General features: G+C 40.2%; 1 protein-coding gene across 6 annotated transcripts in view; it reads right to left on the bottom strand.

Moving 5' to 3' along the window:
- Positions 1-22,533, bottom strand: part of WSCD2 (WSC domain containing 2) — a 448,422-nt gene that overhangs the window by 69,891 nt on the left and 355,998 nt on the right. For all 6 annotated transcript variants that reach the window (XM_044275806.1, XM_044275805.1, XM_044275807.1 and 3 more), the window contains 3 exons: positions 11,672-11,846; positions 7,408-7,572; positions 1,328-1,528 (listed from right to left, as the gene is read on the bottom strand). In XM_044275806.1, the coding sequence (XP_044131741.1) occupies positions 1,328-1,528; positions 7,408-7,572; positions 11,672-11,846 (541 nt within the window). The remainder of the gene's footprint in view (positions 1-1,327; positions 1,529-7,407; positions 7,573-11,671; positions 11,847-22,533) is intronic.

Genomic DNA, 22,533 nt, shown 5'->3' with positions numbered 1-22,533 from the left:
AGCCCGTCACACCACGTATTGATGGTTCGCAGACTTTCATCTTTCATTCAAGGGTTTGTGCAGACAAACATACATAGGGGATCATTTTTATCATATATACACAATTTTTCTGACATATATCTGTTGCAGATTGCAGCACCATTTATTTGCGCCACAGTCTGCAACTTTTTCCCGCTTACGCCAGGTCTAAAAAAGGGTGTGTAATGTGGGTGGGGAAGGGGTATCTCATTTATCATTTTCGACGCCTGTTTTTGTTGAAAATGGTCTAAATTTAAGCCAGCAAGGAAACTGTCTTACGTTTAGACTGGCGGTGGATGGACCAAAATTATGTAGCGTTGCCGTCCTCTACTTAACTTTGGCAGATCCACTGCCAGTGCAAGGGGTTAATAAGACCAGCGTCTAAAATGCCTGTCTTAATAAATGACCCCTATACTGTCTCCTCTTTGACAGGCATAAAAGTGGACATAATGATATAAGAATTTTTTTAAATACTTTAGTGCAAATCATTTGCCATGAATTATAGCTAGAACCCATGGACATCACCAAATACCAGGTTTTCTTCCTTGCAATGTTCTGCCAGGCCTTTATTGCAGCTGCCAATATTTGCTGCTGTTTAGTCTTCAGTAAGTGAACAGCATGTTTAATTGAACTGAGATCAAGTGATCCACTCAACAGTTGCAAAATATTCATTTTTTCCCCCTTAAACAGCTCTTAGGTTGCTTTTGCAGTATGTTGTAGGTCATTAACTATCTGTAATACAATGTGCTGTCTTATCAGTTTGGTAGCAATTAAGTCCAGAAATGCACTAGTCTTCAAAATTCATCCTGCTACATCTATCCACAGTCATATATCCACATGTCGGTAAACACAAGTGACCTAGTTCTACTGGCAGCCATCAAATCAACCATGTTTGACAGATGATCTAGTATCCTGTGAATCATGAGCTCTTCCATCCCTCCCTGCTGGGGCAGATTTGTCATAGACTCTACAGGGAAATTTCCCGGTGGGCAGATGCCCCAGGGGGCCACCCAAGTCCTCCTCTCTTCTGTTGACCTGGTACATAATGAGTTCTCAACAGAAATTAACGCTGAGAGAATCAGGTACTCATGTATCCAGTATTTTGCACCATGGTATTGTTGACCCTGCCTACTTGTGTTGCCCCACCTTCTGTTAATTTGGTCCTGCCTACAACATGGAGCCTCTTTTAGTTTAGTTTTTCCAGGGCCACTTTAAGTTCCCAGTCTGCCTTTGCTTCCCTGGTATTAGAAACATATGGCTTGCATGCACTGTGTATTTTCAGTCTTAGTAGAAAAAAATAAACCATTACCTTTTCCCTTCCAATGAGCCTGTGATGCAAATCCAATATGTCCACCATATTTCCTGTTGAATTCTGCCATTAACGCTTTGTATGGGTTCCGAATGAGCAAAACCGCTGCATCAAAAGATTCAATTTCCTTCCTTCCACTTTCATGAGTTTTGATGCAAATGGTACGCCCATTTCTCCAATGGTCTCGCTCCCCTTTAAAGCCTGCACAATATACAGAGAGAAAAAAAACTCTTGCCAAAACTTTTGTTAAATTATAAAATGGTCTAATAGTAGACAATGTCATATTAAAGTAATCAACTACACAACTACTGTTTTATGGCAGTGCTATAATATGTTACTGTGCCATCAAAGTACATGTTTGATACATAATACAAAATCTAAATAACTACTTCAATTGATCAATTTTTTATGCATCACAAAGCATTACATAATAGATCCTATGGATGGCACCACAAAACTATTTGGACATGAATACAGTTGTTTGACTATGCAGAATCCCCCATTACTACATTACCATTTGCTCTTCTGCTTCTTTATTTACTGATAATAGAGAAGAGCATTTATAAAATTGGCCTGGATATTGTATTGTATTTTTAATCATGAGTCTACTTTAGATGCGTGGGTGATTCTTTTCCAATAATTACTATTTAAGGTATATTAGGCTGTATATGTTGTTCAGCCACACATGTCACAATAGTCATATGGCATAGTATCCTAAGATGGATGTATTACTTTAACATACTGTATAGTTAGGTAATATAAATGATACAGAGAACTGTTTCTCAGAACCTTGGATGGGCCTTGATTTGACACTATGGGCCTTGATCCCTGCACTATAGCATATTAATGGTGTGGGATTTAGCCAGCTGGCCAAGTGATTGGGCATTCAAATATTGGATCTCCTGCTGATAAAGGCAGTCAAGGGACGCAGAGAGGAGACAGAAGCTGTTTTCACTGCTTCTGTCTTCTCTATTGTTAAATACACATCACAAAAAATATAAGAAATACAGAAAAAATATAAGAAATATATAGAAAATAATACAAGATTTTTTTTATAAACAAGTACACAAATAAATTAACCCATTCCAAATTACCATTCCCCCCAAATCACTGTTGCAATGCTAACGGAATCTGGATTTACAAAACAGGGCAACAATAAATCAAGATTTATAGTAGACAATAGCAAATAAAAGTGTATTTTTAGGGTAATACTAAATTATCCCCAAGAAATTCTAAAAAAAATATTTAAATTAAGCAAATTTTTTATTATTTTTTAGGCTATAAACTTAAAAAAAAAAAAAAAACATGAATGGGGATGTTTATCAAGACTGGCGTTTTCTATTGCTGGTCTTGATTCCCCATGCGACAGACTTAAACCTACGGCAAAGAAAAATGTGTGTTTTTTTGGCGTTTAAACCTACGGCAGCCTGCTAACTGCCGTAGACTTCTGTCTTAATTTACAACAGTGGGACCTGGCCCTCCCGCCCTCATCACGTCCCCTTGTCTTACATCTTCTGAAAAGTTTCCAGAAAGGGGAAAATAAAATTTTGCCACAAATATGGTGTGCGACAAAATGTGCGACTTTTGGACTCCACAATAGTGATATAAATCCTAAGAAACATGTCTCCCAATGTGTTTAAAAATGCTATTTAAAAAGTCACAAAAAATCTATTAAACTGTCGCATTAGAAGAACAGATTATGCTTTGCCTGACCCTTAAGATTAAAATTACGCTGGTTCTGAACCGGTTTCAGTATAAACAGTTTTTTATGTGCTGTAGAGAATGCTCTGTCCAGATAATGTTTGCCTAAAGGTGGATTTACATGAACCAATAATCGGCCAGATTATCGTGAATGACTAGTTTTGATAATCTGGCAGTGTAAATTTGCGCCAATCACCCGATGAACAATCATTCATCGGGTGAGCCTGTCGTTCGTGCAGACACCATCAATCATTGTTTGTGGGCAGCAGATCGGATGGCTTAAACAGCGATCTGCTGCCCATGATTCTGTGTGAGGGCGAGCAATCACAATAGCAATCCCTCGTCCTCATACTGTGAAGGGGATCACAGCATGTAAATGCAGCGCTTCACCTCCACTGAACGAGCAGCCGACTGTTGGGAAGGAACGCTTCTTTACCGACAATCAGTTGTCTTACACCCGCCTTAAGTTTTTGTCTGATGTGCCTTCTGTTGTTCTTTTAAAGGGGAGCAGGAGATTGCATTTACTGTATTATTTGTTTTTCAAGCTCATTTTCTTCATAACCATTTATGCTAGAAATGAAATTGTCTGCGCTGACAGATTCCAATTCTATATCAATGACCCCAAGTCCTTAGTGAGACAAAGAGAGAGGAGAACTATGAGCAAATAAACAAACAATCTTTAAGCAAATGATTCTAGCCAGAGGAAAGAGATGATGTAAGTAGCGGTATTACATCAATTATGGATGTGTAATTTGTTTTCCTGAGTTATGCCAGGCAGCAGAGTAGCATGGTGGCTAATCTAATAGTTGCCTGGATACATTGTTGCTTAGTCAAATGTGCAAAAAAAAAAAAAGCCCAGAATACACATCCAATGCTGCTTGACATTTGTAAAGTACAAGGAAATATTTCTAATGATATTCTCAAAAAGAAATAGCACGCATGAGGAAAGGACTTGACATGAATAGATCTAATCAAGGCTGAAGATTCCTTGGAAGATTGCAGATAAATATCTGTGAGTAGAACAAGTTCTGTATATCCTTGTGATTGATTGCGAAGCAGATCATATCAGTTTAGAACTGCATGACCCAGCTTATCTTTCTGCTGGAGGATCGCAAGCTGTTTCTCTTAAGAGTGCGGGTTTATTGGAGCCAGTAATACAGTAATCTTCTGCCCATTGGACTACAATCAGATTATTTTTATTCAATGTAATGCTGGATTTATACTGTCCAATCCAATTATTGGGAATGAACGTTACTGTGAACAGGCATTCCCAATAATTGGCCCATGTAAATGTGCCGCCAATAAAATCATCATTTATGCTGCACATGAAATCGTTTCTGGGTAGCAGATCGTGCTCTCTAAACGACACTTTCTGCCCAGACACAAAGGATCTGTATGGGGCCGAGTGATGGCAGTGGTGATCGTTGATCCTCATACAGAGGAGGTGGTCACTGCATGTAAATTTAGCTCTTCACCTCCACAGACGAGCAGGTAGTTATCCAAAAAGGACACTTTCTTCCTGATAACTGCCTGCTCATTGGTACTTAAAAATGCACCTTTAGCATTTATTGGTAGTGATCTTACTGATCATTTACACTCACCTAAAGAATTATTAGGAACACCATACTAATACGGTGTTGGACCCCCTTTTGCCTTCAGAACTGCCTTTATTCTACGTGGCATTGATTCAACAAGGTGCTGATAGCATTCTTTAGAAATGTTGGCCCATATTGATAGGATAGCATCTTGCAGTTGATGGAGATTTGAGGGATGCACATCCAGGACACGAAGCTCCCGTTCCACCACATCCCAAAGATGCTCTATTGGGTTGAGATCTGGTGACTGTGGGGGCCATTTCAGTACAGTGAACTCATTGTCATGTTCAAGAAACCATTTTTACATTCTTCAACAATCCAATTTTGGTGAGTGCAAATTGTAGCCTCTTTTTCCTATTTGTAGTGGAGATGAGTGGTACCCAGTGGGGTCTTCTGCTGTTGTAGCCCATCCGCCTCAAGGTTGTGCGTGTTGTGGCTTCACAAATGCTTTGCTGCATACCTCGGTTGTAACGAGTGGTTATTTCAGTCAACGTTGCTCTTCTATCAGCTTGAATCAGTTGGCCCATTCTCTTTTGAACTCTAGCATCAACAAGGCATTTTTGCCCACAGGACTGCCGCATACTGGATGTTTTTCCCTTTTCACACCATTCTTTGTAAACCCTAGAAATGGTTGTGCGTGAAAATCCCAGTAACTGAGCAGTTTGTGAAATACTCAGACCGGCCCGTCTGGCACCAACAACCATGCCATGCTCAAAATTGCTTAAATCACCTTTCTTTCCCATTCTGACATTCAGTTTGGAGTTCAGGAGATTGTCTTGACCAGGACCACAACCCTACGTGCATTGAAGCAACTGCCATGTGATTGGTTGACTAGATAATCGCATTAATGAGAAATAGAACAAGGTGTTCCTAATAATCCTTTAGGTGAGTGTAGATGCAGACATTATTCAGACCACATTATGGTAGAAAAATTGTTTTTGAAAAAAATGCCATAGTTCACATATGAAATGAATATAAATAATTATGACTTCACAGCCAGAATTGATATAATTACCATTTTAACCTATTTGTACATTTACCAGTGACATATCAGATTTCCATGGAACTGGTTCTTATTATTATAGATACAAGTAAGGATCATTACAATAAATATCTATTCTGTATTGTTTTTGGCTGCATGATTTGTCTGCATGATAGTCCCTTAGTTAATGATGGGGTTACTAGTTCCTGCACTTTTATTGACTTTCCCCTTGCTAGAACAACGACATGTCTCCCTGACTAAAGTTAGAACCTTATAACTTTTGTGTTGCTCCTCCTATTTAGATTGTAAGGTTGGTCATACACGAGAAATCTTATAGTTCATTCAGATGACAGCCATTTCTCCCCATCTTCCCATACATATGCAGACTTGGCTTGGCCAAGAACGCATGTGTTGTGAATCGGTAAAGAGAGGAAAGCCTCTGCCAGGCTCTTCTGGCAGTAGATTAAGGCTACTTTCACACTAGAGTTTTTGCTGGATCCGCAGGGTTCCGCAAAAACGCTTCCGTTACTGATAATACAACCATCTGCATCTATTATGAACAGATCCGGTTGTATTATCTTTAACATAGCCAAGACGGATCCATCATGAACTCAATTGAAAGTCAATGGAAGACGGATCCAATTTCTATTGTGGCAGATTGTGTCAGAGAAAACGGATCTTGCATTGGGGTTCATGCCGGATCCGTTTTGCTTCGCATCCCAGGACGGAAAGCAAACTACAACATGTTGCGGTTTGCTATCCGGTATGGAAACGCAAATAAGCGGAACGGAATGCATTTTGGAGCATTCCGTTCAGTTTAGTTTTGTCCCTATTGACGATGAATAGGGACAAAACTGAAACATTTTTTTCCGGTATTGAGCCCCTATGACAGATCTCAATACCGTAAAACTAAAACGCTAGTGTGAAAGTAGCCTAAGTCCCTGAGAACAAAAGAATTGGAGGAGAGTCGGGAGGCCTCATGTACACATTTGATGGATGGCCAAACCCGCCAAATTCAGTGGGTTAGACCATTATAGATCTAATGAAATTGGCCAGCTTATCTCTTTCTAACAAAACTGGAACCAGTCCTGTACCTCACATGGATTCAGAGCTCCCCCTATTCATTGCTCTGCTAGATTTATTTCAAGCTGTCAGCTCAATGGATCTCAATGGATATGTCCTTTCTCAGTGGAGGAGCATGTCCGATAACTGGGACAGCCCCTGATAGGAGATATGGCAGGTGAAAGATGGAGCTGAGCATGTGCGGCTACTTCAGAGAAGTGAATAGATAGATCAATAGAAGGATAAATAGATATGAGATAGATAGCTAGATAGATAGATATGAGAAAGATAGATAGATATGAGATAGATAGATAGATAGATAGATATGAGATAGATAGATAGATAGATATCAGACTAAAACTGTACTTGTTCAATAATATGAAATCTATATTGATATTGATGGATTTGCCCCACCATATTACTATGAATATTAGTGCATGGCATCAAGTATAATTTCATCTTTGCCAGTTTTTCTCCAGCGCATATGCAGAAATGTGCCTATTATGTTTCTTTTCACAACAAGTACAGTAGTCGATTATTTTCTCTCCGCTAAAGATCTTGGGAATGACGTTTATGTGAACAGACTGCTGACGCTGCGCTCGTTGTCTGGGTAGCTTTAGAGTGCGCAGCTGCTGACCTTTCCTGAGCACCAGCACTTAACAGCACAGCTGGAAAAGCGGGACGCTGCCATCAGAGTCTTACAATCTGTTTAGGTACTTACACTTTATGCCTCAACCCACCTTTATTATACAGTGATCCATCAAAGTAATAGCTTCCAGTATAGAAGCCGGTAGCCAGTTCTATTAGATGTCGGGCCCAGGTATTTCCTGCACCAGGAAAGCTTGCCAAGGCAATAAGTTGTTTAGCACGATTTGGTATAAATCTCCTGTCCATACACCGGTTATCTAAAAAAAATATGATTAATGTCAATATATTCTAGCTGATTAGATCTTTTAAACAGACATTGTACTATAGCAGCATCAATTTTCGTAGAAGATAAACTTCATTTTACGGGTGTATGAAGTAGCATCCACAGTTATCAGTTCTAACACATAGATTTGATTACCAGAGAAATAGGTCAAGTAATACTTCATGTGAATAGATACTGTGTAAATGCAAACTAAGGGTACTTTCACACTTGCGGCAGAGGATCCCGGCAGGCAGTTCAGTCGCCGGAACTGCCTGCCAGATTTTTTTTGCATTATTAAAGGTCTGCGCATGCGCAGATCGGAAAGCCGGATCCGTTTTGCCGAAACACTTAATGCCGGATCCGGCACTAATACGCTTCAATTTAAATTAAAGCCGCATCTGGCATTCCGGCAAGTGATCAGTATTTTTGGCCAGAGAGAAAACTGCAGCATGCTGCAGTATTTTCTCCGTCCAAAAAACGGAAGAGGGGCTGAACTAATGCATCCTGAACGGAATGCTCTCTATTCAGAATGCATTAGGATAAAACTGATCAGTTTTTGTTCCTGTGACGGAACTCAATACCGTTAAACAGAAACGCTAGTGTGAAAGTACCCTAAAGGAGACATATCTTAGGCACACGTGTCTCATTGTTCTTGGTCTTTAACTCTCAACATGCAATATCCCAATAGCTAGGGAATAGTTAGCGCTATACCTATACTATTTCTATATTATTCCTTTATTATTTTTTGCAATTATTTATCAGCTCCAGGACATATCAGCGCTAAATCCACAGTTTTTACTGGTGCCTGTCTTCTTACCCATCCCACTACTAAATTCCTGTCATACTGAAGTGCAATGGAAAACAGCACTCTATAGTTGTTTTGGTTCATTACATGTTAAATGTATTCTTTATCCAGCCAACAAAGTGCATCATAGACCTTACATGGCAATGCTTTGAGCTATCAATGTAAGAGCTGGTTTATGTGCACACATTGCCTGTCAGCAGTTATGTATAATCAGCAAAAACAGGTTGACCTGCAAGTAGTGTTTAGATGATTTTTTATTTTAGTATTATGATTAGTATTATGATTTCTGCTATTATTAAAGAGAACCAGACCGCACCCCACAAAATGTATGAGATTTCCAAGAGTTGCCCCCTTTCTCCTCTTTTCCTGCATTTATACCTGGCACAAGACATGAGCAAAGTTCTCAAAACTTCGATTTGGCTGCTTTGCTGAATTTCACAAACAAATTTGCTTTGTGGTGAATTACTTAGCGATGGTGCCCAAACCCGTCTTTGAGCCCCTCAGATGCCGCGTCTGAGATGACCATTGAAGGCTGTCAGTAGTTAATCTGTTTAAAAAAATTATTAAATATATTCACTTTATCCATTTGCTCACAAAGAGTCCGCCATGGCCATCTTGATTGAAGATCCCTAGCGAAATCTCACGTGGTGTGTAATGACGTCATCATGCTGGACGGCATGGTGACGTCATGCATCACTGCGCAGGAGATTTAGCTCTGCATGTTCAATCAAGATGGCCATGGCAGACTCTTCGTGTGAAAATGGATGAGGTAAGTATGATTTCTTTTTTTTTACTGTTATTCTAGGGAAAAATTGATTAGTTACCATAAATCGCTCAACACTATCTGACACCCAATATGCAAATTAGACTATTGGTATGCTAATTGTATCTACTAGGTGGCCCTAGCCATCCATCGTTCACTGTATATGAACTTTCGCTGCTCTGACACTGGACAGAGGAGAGTGAGAGAGCAGCTTGAGTGGCAAGATCCAGCGATATCTCTAAGACACCAGGGGGAGATTTATCATCTCCCATGCACCTGAAAAGGGGTGCTAAAAACTATGTGTTTGTTGCTTTTTTTTTTAAAGAATTGTCGCATCTCCCAGTTTTTATGCTGCCTCACCACTTTTCTGAAAGTAGGGATGGCTATCAGCTGGGACAAATTTCTCTTCATTTATGCCAGTTTTCTGGTGCAAATGTAGCCAGCAATCTATTGCAGCTCTGAAAATGTGTAAAAATGTGGGTCTCACTCCCCTTTTTCTAAAATTAACATCCACAACTCTCCCTTGGTTGAACTTGATGGACTTATTCCTTATTTCAACTGTATTAGGCTACTTTCACATCATCATTTTGGCTTTCCAGTTTTGAGGTCCGGCAGAGGATCTCAAAAGCAGGCCAGAATGGTTTAGTTTTCTCCCCATTAATTGTCAATGGGGACAAAACTGATCAGGATGCATCAGCATGTATCAGTTCCGTTTTGTTGCATGTTGTAATCGGGCACAAAACCACAACAAGCTGCGGTTTTGGGTTTGGTCTGCGAAACAGAAAAAACTGGATCCGTTTTTTTCCTGCATATGTTTTGTTCCATTTCAAATTAATATATCTGCATAGGAATGGAACAGATGCATAGTGTTGTATTAAATGAAACAGATTTGTTTTATTCAGGTTTTGAAATCCTCTGCCGGATCTCAAAACCTGAATAAAAAATGCAGATGTGAAAGTAGCCTTAACTATATAACTATTGTCCTATTTTCTTGGAAAGGGTTGAAGCATGGAAAGTTCACACCCAGTGGACATAATTACCATACAATAGCCTATTTTGGAAAATTGAAGGAAAAAAATATTGGCGAAAATAGTGCAGGGAGGGAGGAACTCTTGGAAAAAAGGAAAATGGCTACAGTAAAAGGGGAACTAGAGGAACAAAGGTAGTGTAATGTGGTCTTTCAGTTTCTTGGGGTAGTGACAGGTCCTCTTTAAGCTACTTTTATTAGCCACTTCATATTTCTTTGTTTTACCTACCAATGTTGTCTATATTTCACAGAGGCAGCAAGCTATGGAAGTTTAAAATAATAAATTAAAGTGACTTCCACCTATTTTTTTTGCCTATGGTCCTCCTAGGGGAATTTATCAAGCCCTGCACCCCAAAATGTTGGCTTAAAAAAGTATGGGCTTTCCGACTTTTTGGAGAATTTCAACTTTTTGAACACTGTGTCTTCCAGTGCCACTTACTTATTTGAAGTGAAAATTTGGCCAGAATTTCAGAGTAGATAACATTTGTGACATATTTAAAAAGATGGAAATCCATGCCCGGCATTCCCCAGGCAACCTTTTACTGAAACGGGCACAACCACATTGCAAATTATTTATTACTGTGTGCCATTTAAAAAAAATTGGTGCAGAAGTGCAAAGCAACTCCAGTCTAAAAATTATCCTCAAATCCCCCCCCCCCCCCCACTATGTGTTGATACCTAGTGCAGGGCCTAGAACAGTGATGGTGAACCTTTTAGAGACCGAGTGCCAAACTTCAACCAAAAACCCACTTATTTATCGCAAAGTGCCAACACGGCAATTTACCCTGAATACTACAGTCCAATATAGTACATCTTCTATGTACTTTTTCATTTGGCTATAATAACCTGCCTACATTTAGTGCGCTGCTTGTGCTGTACATAGTGCGCCCTGCGCTGATGAATGGCGGGTAAAGTCTAAGGCATATTGGTATGCCTTAGACTTTTTCCAGGGTGCGGGTGCTCACAGACAGGGCTCTGAGTGCCGCCTCTGGCACCCGTGCCATAGGTTCGCCACCACTGGCCTAGAATGTACACGGATTCAAAAACATCTAGAAGGAAATCCCTGTGTCGAGTACCACCACTTTAGACCCCAGACTAGGCATAATAAAATGCATCAGTCTTACCCAAAACTGGTTCTTTAGTGCATATTCCATTGGTTAACCTAAACTATCAACTAATTTATGAACTTATTTGGTTTGATTGACATTCATCTATATTTTTGTCTATGTATGGTGCAGGCTAACCTTCAATATTATTCACTATTTGAAAAATCATTCATAAACTTTACATATTTGGTATTTATGTCTGAAATCAAAATAGGTGTTAGATGCAGCATTCACTTGTCTTAATGCCCTGCAATTACTACAGGCAGCAACACAATATTTTCTTGAAAGGGTTATGGAAATATGACATAGCCAATGTGTAAGACATAAGTACTCCAGGGACCAAACTATCCATTACATTTAGAGAGAGTTACAGGAACGTGTCTGTAGTCCTACCTTGTACTTGTGTTTGATACACTACGAAGTAATCCGGTGTGCCACAACTCTCAAATTCCTCTCCGATACATTTCTGAGCACACAGCTGCTCATCTTCCCGCTCGTGAAGTGTGAAATAAGTTGTGGGAAAAGCACAGTGACAGACTGTTCCTGCAAGTGCTGCCAATGGATATTCCTGTGGGAAGTCAATGAGAACAGTAACTTAGTGTAATAGAAGAAGAAGGCAGAATGTCATATATTTCCACTGATGTCACTCAATCTTTCACATTTTCTTCTCAAACATTTATTAACTAATTTACACTTTGTATCCTTATTTTAATTTGTTAAAAAATAGGTACTAGCATTACAGGGTTAATAATAGCCAGTAGCAGTTAGAGTACCTAGTAAAACATTGACAAGTCTACACAAAAGCAAGAATGCTCCTATATTGTCACTTTCTTTTGTTAATTTATAACACCCCAAAACCCAAAAACCCAATTAATAGCCACATTATTTCATTTATTTCTTGGACAATTTTTTCCCAGCATTCCTGGTAATGCTGGCAAATATGTGGCATGGAGGGGGCAGCACAAATGGGACCTGAAATGGATTTTACCATGGAGTGTACAAATACATAGTATAAGTACAGATGAGTACAGACTAATTATTTTAGCTTGCTACGTAATTAGTGATACAGTGTTTGTGTTAGAGGAAACAGACTTTGAGTCTATCCCCTCTCGGATCAGTAAGGCTACTTTTGCATCTCCGGTGAAAATAGAATGGAACCGACAAAGTGCTGGAGGGCACATTGCGCATTCGCGGCTACCCTCTATTCTTTTCTATGAGAGTGCCGAAAGTAGGCGAGTGGCTGCTCGGAAGTCCTATTGAAATGAGTGGGAGGCGCACTTTGCAAGCGTGACTTCTGCTCCTTTCACTTCTTTGAGGCTGACGGAAATAGCCGAGCCAGCATTTGGCTATTTTTGGTGCTCCCATAGGAATGGAGGGCAGCCAGGCATGCGTGGTGCGCCCTCCATCACCTTGCGCACTCTGCTCTAAGTATAGATGTGGCTCCCAGAGGTGGGACCCGCACCTATCAGACATTGGGGGGACATCCTAGCGATATACCGTCAATGTCCAGGAAGGGAATAACCCTTTAACCAATTACAATGCTGGTTGAAAATCAATGTTGGGTCACCTAAGGCCAGAAAAATTGACAGCATCAAACTATGTGCCGCTTTCTACCTTGCTTACTACTTAAAGCGGCTCTGTCACCAGGATAAACTCTATACAACTAGGCATATAGCCATATAGGCATATAGTGGCAAAGGTGTCAGAAATAAATTAAAAGTTGCAGATTTTGTTGAAAACATTTGTGACAAAATGTGTGACTTTTCTAGCCAGAAAACTGGTGTGCAGTGTTACTACATGACCCCCAGTTTATTGGATAAGGCACACAGGTCTGTAGAAAAAAGGATAAAGCTGACTAAAATGGTACTTTTCTTTTAACTGTAGATACCAGCGTTCAGGAGAAATGTGTACTTTTATTGATATGCAAATGAGCCATTGGAGCACCAATAGGTGGGCTTATGCAGTTTGGGCACTGCTCTGGCGACACCCCTGGTGCTCCAAGCTAACGCCTCTTTCCTTAAAAACATGCCCCCCTCCCCTTAGATTGAAAGCGCTATCTTACGCCTCCACACTCGCTCGTTAGAACAGCGTGTGCACACAATGTCTTCAGCTGCTTCCAGAGCAGTGAAGATGAATACTGCGCACAGGTTCAGTGACATGCGAGTGCGCAGGTGCAAGATAGCACTGTTAGTCAAAGGGGGAACGCGTTTTTAAAGAAAATGGACGTTAGTTTGGAGCACCAGGGGCATCACTCAAACTGTATAAGCCCGCCTCCTGATGCTCCAATAGCTCATTTACATATAAATAAAATTCACATTTCTCCTGAATGTTGGAACCTACAGTAAAAAGAAAGGTACCATTTTAATCAGCTTCATCAATCCTGCCAGGCTATATTTCTGGTTGTATAGGGTTGATCCTGGTGACAAAGCCGTTTTAAAGAGATTGTACAATGCAAAGATATTAACAACCCATCCTGAGGATTGGTCATTAATATCAGATCATCGGCACATTTTTAGGAAACTTGCCATTGATCTAATCTGAATGTCTAGTGCTTACAAAGTCATCCGCTGGATCAAACAGTTATCTAAATGCAATTGTTCATATTAAAAGTAGGGTGGCTCATTATAAAACGAGCCAATTTCTGCACATTAATCACTTAAAAAATCTAGCAGACTTCAATGAAATCATCCCCTTTGATGCTGAACTTTTAACTTTTATTACCTGCAGAGTGATTACCAGACAGAATCTCCGGCAACGTTATCTAGATATGAAAGTGCGGAAATATGAGGGAGAATTTCTAAAACTGACAGACAATTTAACACCATGCGCCGAGTTACAGCAGAGCTAATCAAATGGGACTAAGATCACAGATTTTATTTACAAGCTGCTTCCTCAGGGAGAAATTGTGGAAGTGCCTAAAATGTGAGACATCAAAAGTACTGCACAATATAATTTATATATCTATTCCTTATTACGTATTATTTCTATATATACAGCGTATTAATGTAGTCTTCTTTATAAATTACTGCCGTTCTGCTACAAGTCAATTTGTTCTTGTCACTTCCTTCCCCCAAAAAGAGCGTATCATATCTGTACTTAAGGCTGCAACACACTAAGGACATTTTGATGGCATGCCTGATGAGCACAGAATGACATCTGTCACACTTGGAATACTGTGCAATCTATGGAAAGCGTGTTGAAAAGAAGAAGACAAACAGATTGATATATTTTATTCATAGAAAAAGAAAAATTAATAAATAATTTTAAAAACTTGAGAAACAATGGAAAAAATTATAGGAGATCTCAGAGTGTGAATCGGAGTACTTTCAGTAGAATAGATTCAGACCTAATCTTATCGACCATCATATTTTTGCCGAATCAAACCAAAATTATGGGGGTCATTTATTATTTTGAAATATGCCTAAATGATGTGTATTTCAGGCGTGACTTTTTCCCACTCATACCAGGTATAAAACTGTGGGCGAGGCATGGACGGGGAAGAGGCGGGCCGGCAGTAGAAAATGGTCTAAACGTTTACATTTAGAACTGGCGCTGGATGCACCAAACTTATGGAGAGGCCGGCGCCTCTTCATAACTTCGGCAGAACCACGGCCAGTTTCATGCTTTATTAAGACCGATGTCTAAAACGCCGGTTTTTATAAATGTGCCCTTAAATTTTTGAGCGATTTGTTCATTTCTACTTAGAAATCCAGTGAGTAGTCCTACTGAGTGGTTGACACAGCCTTACCTGTATCGCTGTTCACACAGGGAAAACCTCTACATGATAATCACTGAGAAGGACAACCCACTGGACTCCTAAGCCTAGAATGGGCAGAGATTTTAATGAATAACTGACAAGGTGTGCTGAATTCTCGTCACAAAACTATATATCTGCTCAGCTCCTTCTGCCTTAACCATGCCGCCTGCAGATTACACTGACTGTTCATAGTGACAAGTTCCCTTTAAGGCTCATGCACACAACTGTATACCAGCTTTCTATACAACCTACCAGTTATGGAACTGTAATATGATAGCCATAGAGGTTTATAGGATCCTTCTGCGCCTCCATATGCCTCTAATTAAGGCCTTATGCACACAGTTGTATCTAATTTTCAGTATGCAAAAAAATTGGGCAGCTTTCTCACACATTCAGTTTTTTCTCATTCCCATCAATAGCAATTGCTAGTCTCATCTTCAAAAACAGACAAGAATAGAACATGCTTTGGGGGCCATTTACTAAAAAAAACAGCGTTTCACACACCAGTGTTAGTAAAATTCCTTTTAGTGGAAGATCACATGCCTCTTAATAAATAAGTTGCATCTTCTGCTGTCCATGCTCCAGAACATACATTTACTCCATCCATCCGCTGGTAAATGTGCCTCCTCCTCCTGCCCACATCCCATCCACTTTTTTGAAAAATCAAACAAAACAATAGATGATCTTAGGGAGACCAACCACAAAAAAACACTGTGGCGCCTCATTTAGCATAGCAATTCAAAGTGTAAAGCTCCCTGGGAAACAGTCATATGCAAAATAACCGTGGAGCCGCAGTTACGGGTCTTCAACACAATGAAAGCCAGATATCCCTCAAAGGAAGGAAAAACCATCAAAGTTGTGTCCCCATTATAGTGATCTCTATAATGGGTGCATCCATTTGCTTGTTTTTCCTTCCTTTGAGGGATATCTGGATTTTACTGCATTTAAGACCCATAACTGGGACTCAACAGTTATTTCGCATATTACTTTTTGGAAAAGTGGCAAAGGTGTCGGAAATAAATAAAAAGTAGCAGATTTTGTTGAAAATTTGTGACTTTTCTAGCCCAAAAACTGGTGTGCAATGTTACTACATAACCCCCAGTTTATCGGATAAGGCACACAGGTTTGTAGAAAAAAAAATAGTCCCATTGATTATTTTTCATTGCATTGAAAATTAAAGGTGGAATTTGACTGGTTGCTATGGGCAGCTAAGCCAGTTTTCATTTGCACTAGTTTTGATAAATCTCCCCCAGGCTGCCCTTGATCCAATATGAGAACTAATCTTTGCAAACAAACATTCAAAAGAATACCCCGGTGGCGTATGGTAAATGACTATGCCCAGATGGAGTTCCTAAACCAATGTATTTATCTTTATCAAGAAAGTTACAGCCATCTCCTGTACAATTAACACATAGAATAAAATTAATAACATTTTAATGTAACTGCATCAAAGTAGAGAAAGCAAATATGATGAAATATGTTAGCCACTGACGTTCAAATGACCTGAAATATTTAACGCTCAGACGGTGAAGGGAAAGCAGTGCAGGATTTGATGCATCGCATAAATGTCACATTTTACTCTGGCTGTAAAACTGCATATTCCTTTTTATCTTTTCAATTTAGAAAACTGCACCAAATTTCAGATAGATGTCTGTGATCATGATAAAGCAGTAAAATCTAAATAAAAAGAAATAAAAAGAAATCTATGCAGTATGTGTATATTCACACACTTTTTTCTAATTCCATTGCTGGAGTCTGGCATCACTGATATCCAACATCAAAGTTAAAGGAAATGTGTCACCAAAACTTAAAAAGCGGTAGTAGCACATCTTCTTATTTCTAAACGTTTTATTTTCTGATTGCAGATTTATTTATTCTGTTCCCTGAACATGATTACAGGGGCTGCCACTTTGCCTGAGTTGTTCTTAACAGCATTTAGAAGGCATTAAGAAAGTTGCCTTACAGCAGCCCCATGGGCCATAGACACAATGATCAGGAGGGAACCTCATTGACTTCTATTGGAGAGTTTTCTAGGCTCTATGACCTGTGCAGAGGTGACTGTACAAGGACAGACTAGATAAGCTTTGACAATCACCTATTGTGAATGGTGGCTTCTGTCTTATCTGTCATTCTAATGCTGCCTGTAATTATATCACTTCTGTGTATAGATTAGCAGGTAACTGCAGTAAAGCGCCTATTATTATACTTAGTGGCCAGTGGGAAAACTGCAAGATTCTATGGTTTTTGTTTAGATATCGACATGGAAAATTAAAAATAACATCATCAAAGGGTCATTAAAAATATTTTAAACATAAAAATGTGATTTAAACAACAGGTAATTTTCTGATGGCACATTTAGAGAAAAAGTAATCTAGTAAGGAATTAATGTTGCCTTTACATGGAAGTTTTTCAATATAGGACACCATTGCCATTATCTGTACACACGAGACATATTCATACAGAGGAATGTACATGCTCCATCTAAACATAACAACTTGTATAGATGAGCCAGAGCACAGATTAGAATGGGTTAAAATAAAAAAGGAGCATTACTCACCGGTGGTGTGACTAGACTCCTATAGGGCTCCAATGCAAACTTTGGGCTGGGTCTCCATTATTACACTCAAAATATTTGCTGTCTTTACTATCCACCAGCCCTCCAGGCAACACTTGGGCCAAGCACTGCCTGGAGGGCTCATGGAGAGAGAAGACAGCATCCAGCTTCCTCACTCTCCTCTCTTCATGGGTGCTGCCTACAGGGAAAAGGAACCCCAAGATACATCACAGCTTTGTGCTGTCTTCACTCTTCAAAGGTTCTCAAGGCAGTACTTGTCTGGGGAGCCTGTGGAGAGTGAAGAAAGCGCACATGTGTGATGTCACTCGGGCCACCCTCCCTCTCTGTGCCCAGTTCTGGTTGCACTGCCTTGTTACTCCCCTGTAACTCACCTCCACTGATCCCCTGCTGCAACCATTCTGATGCTTGTCTGGTCCATGCTGCTCTCCACTTTCTGTCCTGGCTCGACATGCTGGTAATGCCTCCTCAGCAAATCACTGGCCTTAATGGTGACCCGCCTTAGCCAATGAGTGTCTGCGTGGCCTTTCTTAGCATTACCAGTGTTGAGCTTGTCAGGAAGTAAAAAAAATAAATAAAAACAGCCCCCCCTTCCCAAATTTCTATTTTTCTGTTTAAAATTTGTAAGTCATGGAAAAATAGATTAATGGCAAGGATAAGCGAATAGATTCTACAGGTTCACGATTGCTTCTGAATTCCTCAAAAAGTTTGGATTGTCACGAGAGAGAGAGAGATAGCGCCCAGTATGCTAATCTGTGTTCCTCGACAATATATATGTAATGTCTAGGGGGTACTCTTTATCATTATGGAGAATGCCTAGTATGCGGAGCACACATACTCAGAGAGCAGCATACTGGGCTCTCTCTCTCTACTACAGACGTGGACAAAATTGTTGGTACCCTTTGGTCAATGAAAGAAAAAGTCACAATGGTCACAGAAATAACTTTAATCTGACAAAAGTAATAATAAATTAAAATTCTATAAATGTTAACCAATGAAAGTCAGACATTGTTTTTCAACCATGCTTCAACAGAATTATGTAAAAAAATAAACTCATGAAACAGGCATGGACAAAAATGATGGTACCCCTAACTTAATATTTTGTTGCGCAACCTTTTGAGGCAATCACTGCAATCAAACGCTTCCTGTAACTGTCAATGAGACATCTGCACCTCTCAGCAGGTATTTTGGCCCACTCCTCATGAGCAAACTGCTCCAGTTGTGTCCGGTTTGAAGGGTGCCTTTTCCAGACTGCATGTTTCAGCTCCTTCCAAAGATGCTCAATAGGATTGAGGTCAGGGCTCATAGAAGGCCACTTTAGAATAGTCCAATTTTTTCCTCTTAGCCATTCTTGGGTGTTTTTAGCGGTGTGTTTTGGGTCATTGTCCTGTTGCAAGACCCATGACCTGCGACTGAGACCAAGCTTTCTGACACTGGCTAGTACATTTCTCTCTAGAATTCCTTGATAGTCTTGAGATTTCATTGTACCCTGCACAGATTCAAGACACCCTGTGCCAGACGCAGCAAAGCAGCCCCAGAACATAACAGAGCCTCCTCCATGTTTCACAGTAGGGACAGTGTTCTTTTCTTGATATGCTTCATTTTTTCGTCTGTGAACATACAGCTGATGTGCCTTGGCAAAAACTTCGATTTTTGTCTCATCTGTCCACAGGACATTCTCCCAGAAGCTTTGTGGCTTGTCAACATGTAGTTTGGCATATTCCAGTCTTGCTTTTTTATCATTCGTTTTCAACAATGGTGTCCTCCTTGGTCGTCTCCCATGTAGTCCACTTTGGCTCAAACAACGACGGATGGTGCGATCTGACACTGATGTTCCTTGAGCATGAAGTTCACCTTGAATCTCTTTAGAAGTCTTTCTAGGCTCTTTTGTTACCATTCGGATTATCCGTCTCTTAGATTTGTCATCAATTTTCCTCCTGCGGCCACGTCCAGGGAGGTTGGCTACAGTCCCATGGATCTTAAACTTATGAATAATATGTGCAACTGTACTCACAGGAACATCTAGTTGCTTGGAGATGGTCTTATAGCCTTTACCTTTAACATGCTTGTCTATAATTTTCTTTCTGATCTCTTGAGACAGCTCTTTCCTTTGCTTCCTCTGGTCCATGTCGAGTGTGGTACACACCATATCACCAAACAACACAGTGATTACCTGGAGCCATATATATAGGCCCAATGGCTGATTACAAGGTTGTAGACACCTGTGATGCTAATTAGTGGACACACCTTGAATTAACATGTCCCTTTGGTCACATTATGTTCTGTGTTTTCTAGGGGTACCATCATTTTTGTCCATGCCTGTTTCATGAGTTTATTTTTTTACATAATTCTGTTGAAGCATGGTTGAAAAACAATGTCTGACTTTCATTGGTTAACATTTATAGAATTTTAATTTATTATTACTTTTGTCAGATTAAAGTTATTTCTGTGACCATTGTGACTTTTTCTTTCATTGACCAAAGGGTACCAACAATTTTGTCCACGTCTGTAAATTTTTCAAAATGGCGAACCTGAAATAAACAGAATCTTCAAAGGTTCGCTCATCTCTATTTCATGGTATTGGCACAACTATAGTTATCTGTAAAATAAAGATACCATATTATTTAAGGTGCATAACATAAAACTTACTTTTTCCCATTCCTTCTCATTGTTTCTCAAAGTTGATCAATAGATTACTTGCACTGGTAATGATTAGGGATGAGCGAACTCGAACTGTATAGTTCGGGTTCGTACCGAATTTTGGGGTGTCCGTGACACGGACCCGAACCCGGACATTTTCGTAAAAGTCCGGGTTCGGGTTCGGTGTTCGTCGCTTTCTTCGCGCTTTTGTGACGCTTTCTTGGCGCTTTTTGAAAGGCTGCAAAGCAGCCAATCAACAAGCGTCATACTACTTGCCCCAAGAGGCCATCACAGCCATGCCTACTATTGGCATGGCTGTGATTGGCCAGAGCACCATGTGACCCAGCCTCTATTTAAGCTGGAGTCACATAGCGCCGCCCGTCACTCTGCTCTGATTAGCGTAGGGAGAGGTTGCGGCTGCGACAGTAGGGCGAGATTAGGCAGATTAACTCCTCCAAAGGACTTGATTAACTGATCGATCTGCAGCTGTGGATCATTGAGCTGCTGATCCTCAATTGCTCACTGTTTTTAGGCTGCCCAGACCGTTTGTCAGTCACATTTTTCTGGGGTGATCGGCGGCCATTTTGTGTCTTGTGGTGCGCCAGCACAAGCTGCGACCAAGTGCATTTAACCCTCAATGGTGTGGTTGTTTTTTGGCTAAAGCCTACATCAGGGTGAAGCTGTCACACCAAGTGCATTTAACCAGCAATAGTCTGTTTATTTTTTGGCCATATACTACATCAGGGGCAAGCTGCGCCTGTCACCAAGTGCATTTAACCCTCAATGGTGCGTTTGTTTTTTGGCTAAAGCCTACATCAGGGTGAAGCTGTCACACCAAGTGCATTTAACCAGCAATAGTCTGTTTATTTTTTGGCCATATACTACATCAGGGGCAAGCTGCGCCCGTCACCAAGTGCATTTAACCCTCAGTAGTGTGGTTGGTCAAGCTATCACACCAAGTGCATTTAACCAGCAATAGTCTGTTCATTTTTTGGCCATATACTAAATCAGGGGCAAGCTGCGCCCGTCACCAAGTGCATTTAACCAGCAATAGTCTGTTCATTTTTTGGCCATATACTACATCAGGGGCAAGCTGCGCCCATCACCAAGTGCATTTAACCAGCAATAGTGTGGTTATTTTTTGGCCATATCCCAGTCTAATTCTGTCACTAAATCCATACCGGTCACCCAGCGCCTAAATACTAGGCCTCAAATTTATATCCCGCTAAATCTCTCGTTACCGCTGTCCTGTTGTGGCTGGGAAAGTTATTTAGTGTCCGTCAAAGCACATTTTTTGTTCTGGGTTGAAATACAATTCCCAATTTAGCAATTTAAAAATTTAGTGGTTTCTGCTATATCAGAGCTATTTGAAATCTATCCCTAAAAGGGTATATAATATTCAAGGTGCACATAGGGTCATTCAGAATAACTTCACACACCCGCTACTGTGCATTTCCAAGTCTAATTCTGTCACTAAACCCATACCTGTCACCCAGCGCCTAAATACTAGGCCTCAAATTCATATCCAGCTAAATCTGTCGTTAGTGCTGTAGCTGGGCGAGTTATTTAGTGTCCGTTCAAGCACATTTCTTGTTCTGGGTTGAAATACAATTCCCAATTTAGCAATTTCATAATTTAGTGGTTTCTGCTATATCAGAGCTATTTGAAATCTATCCCTAAAAGGGTAGATCATATTGAAGGTGCACATAGGGACATTCAGAATAACTTCACACACCCGCTACTGTGCATTTCCAAGTCTAATTCTGTCACTAAACCCATACCTGTCACCCAGCGCCTAAATACTAGTCCTCAAATTTATATCCAGCTAAATCTGTCCTTAGTGCTGTAGCTGGGCGAGTTATTTAGTGTCCGTTCAAGCACATTTCTTGTTCTGGGTTGAAATACAATTCCCAATTTAGCAATTTCATAATTTAGTGGTTTCTGCTATATCAGAGCTATTTGAAATCTATCCCTAAAAGGGTATATAATATTCAAGGTGCACATTGGGTCATTCAGAATAACTTCACACACACCCGCTACTGTGTATTTCCAAGTCTAATTCTGTCACTAAACCCATACCTGTCACCCAGCGCCTAAATACTAGGCCTCAAATTTATATCCTGCTAAATCTCTCGTTAACGCTGTCCTGTTGTGGCTGGGAAAGTTATTTAGTGTCCGTCAAAGCACATTTTTTGTTCTGGGTTGAAATACAATTCCCAATTTAGCAATTTCATAATTTAGTGGTTTCTGCTATATCAGAGCTATTTGAAATCTATCCCTAAAAGG

This window comes from Bufo gargarizans, chromosome 1, assembly GCF_014858855.1.
Source record: "Bufo gargarizans isolate SCDJY-AF-19 chromosome 1, ASM1485885v1, whole genome shotgun sequence".
In the NCBI taxonomy this organism is placed as follows: Eukaryota; Metazoa; Chordata; class Amphibia; order Anura; family Bufonidae; genus Bufo; species Bufo gargarizans.
The sequence above is the reverse complement of the archived record's forward strand: the minus strand, read 5'-3'. Positions and strand labels throughout refer to the sequence as shown.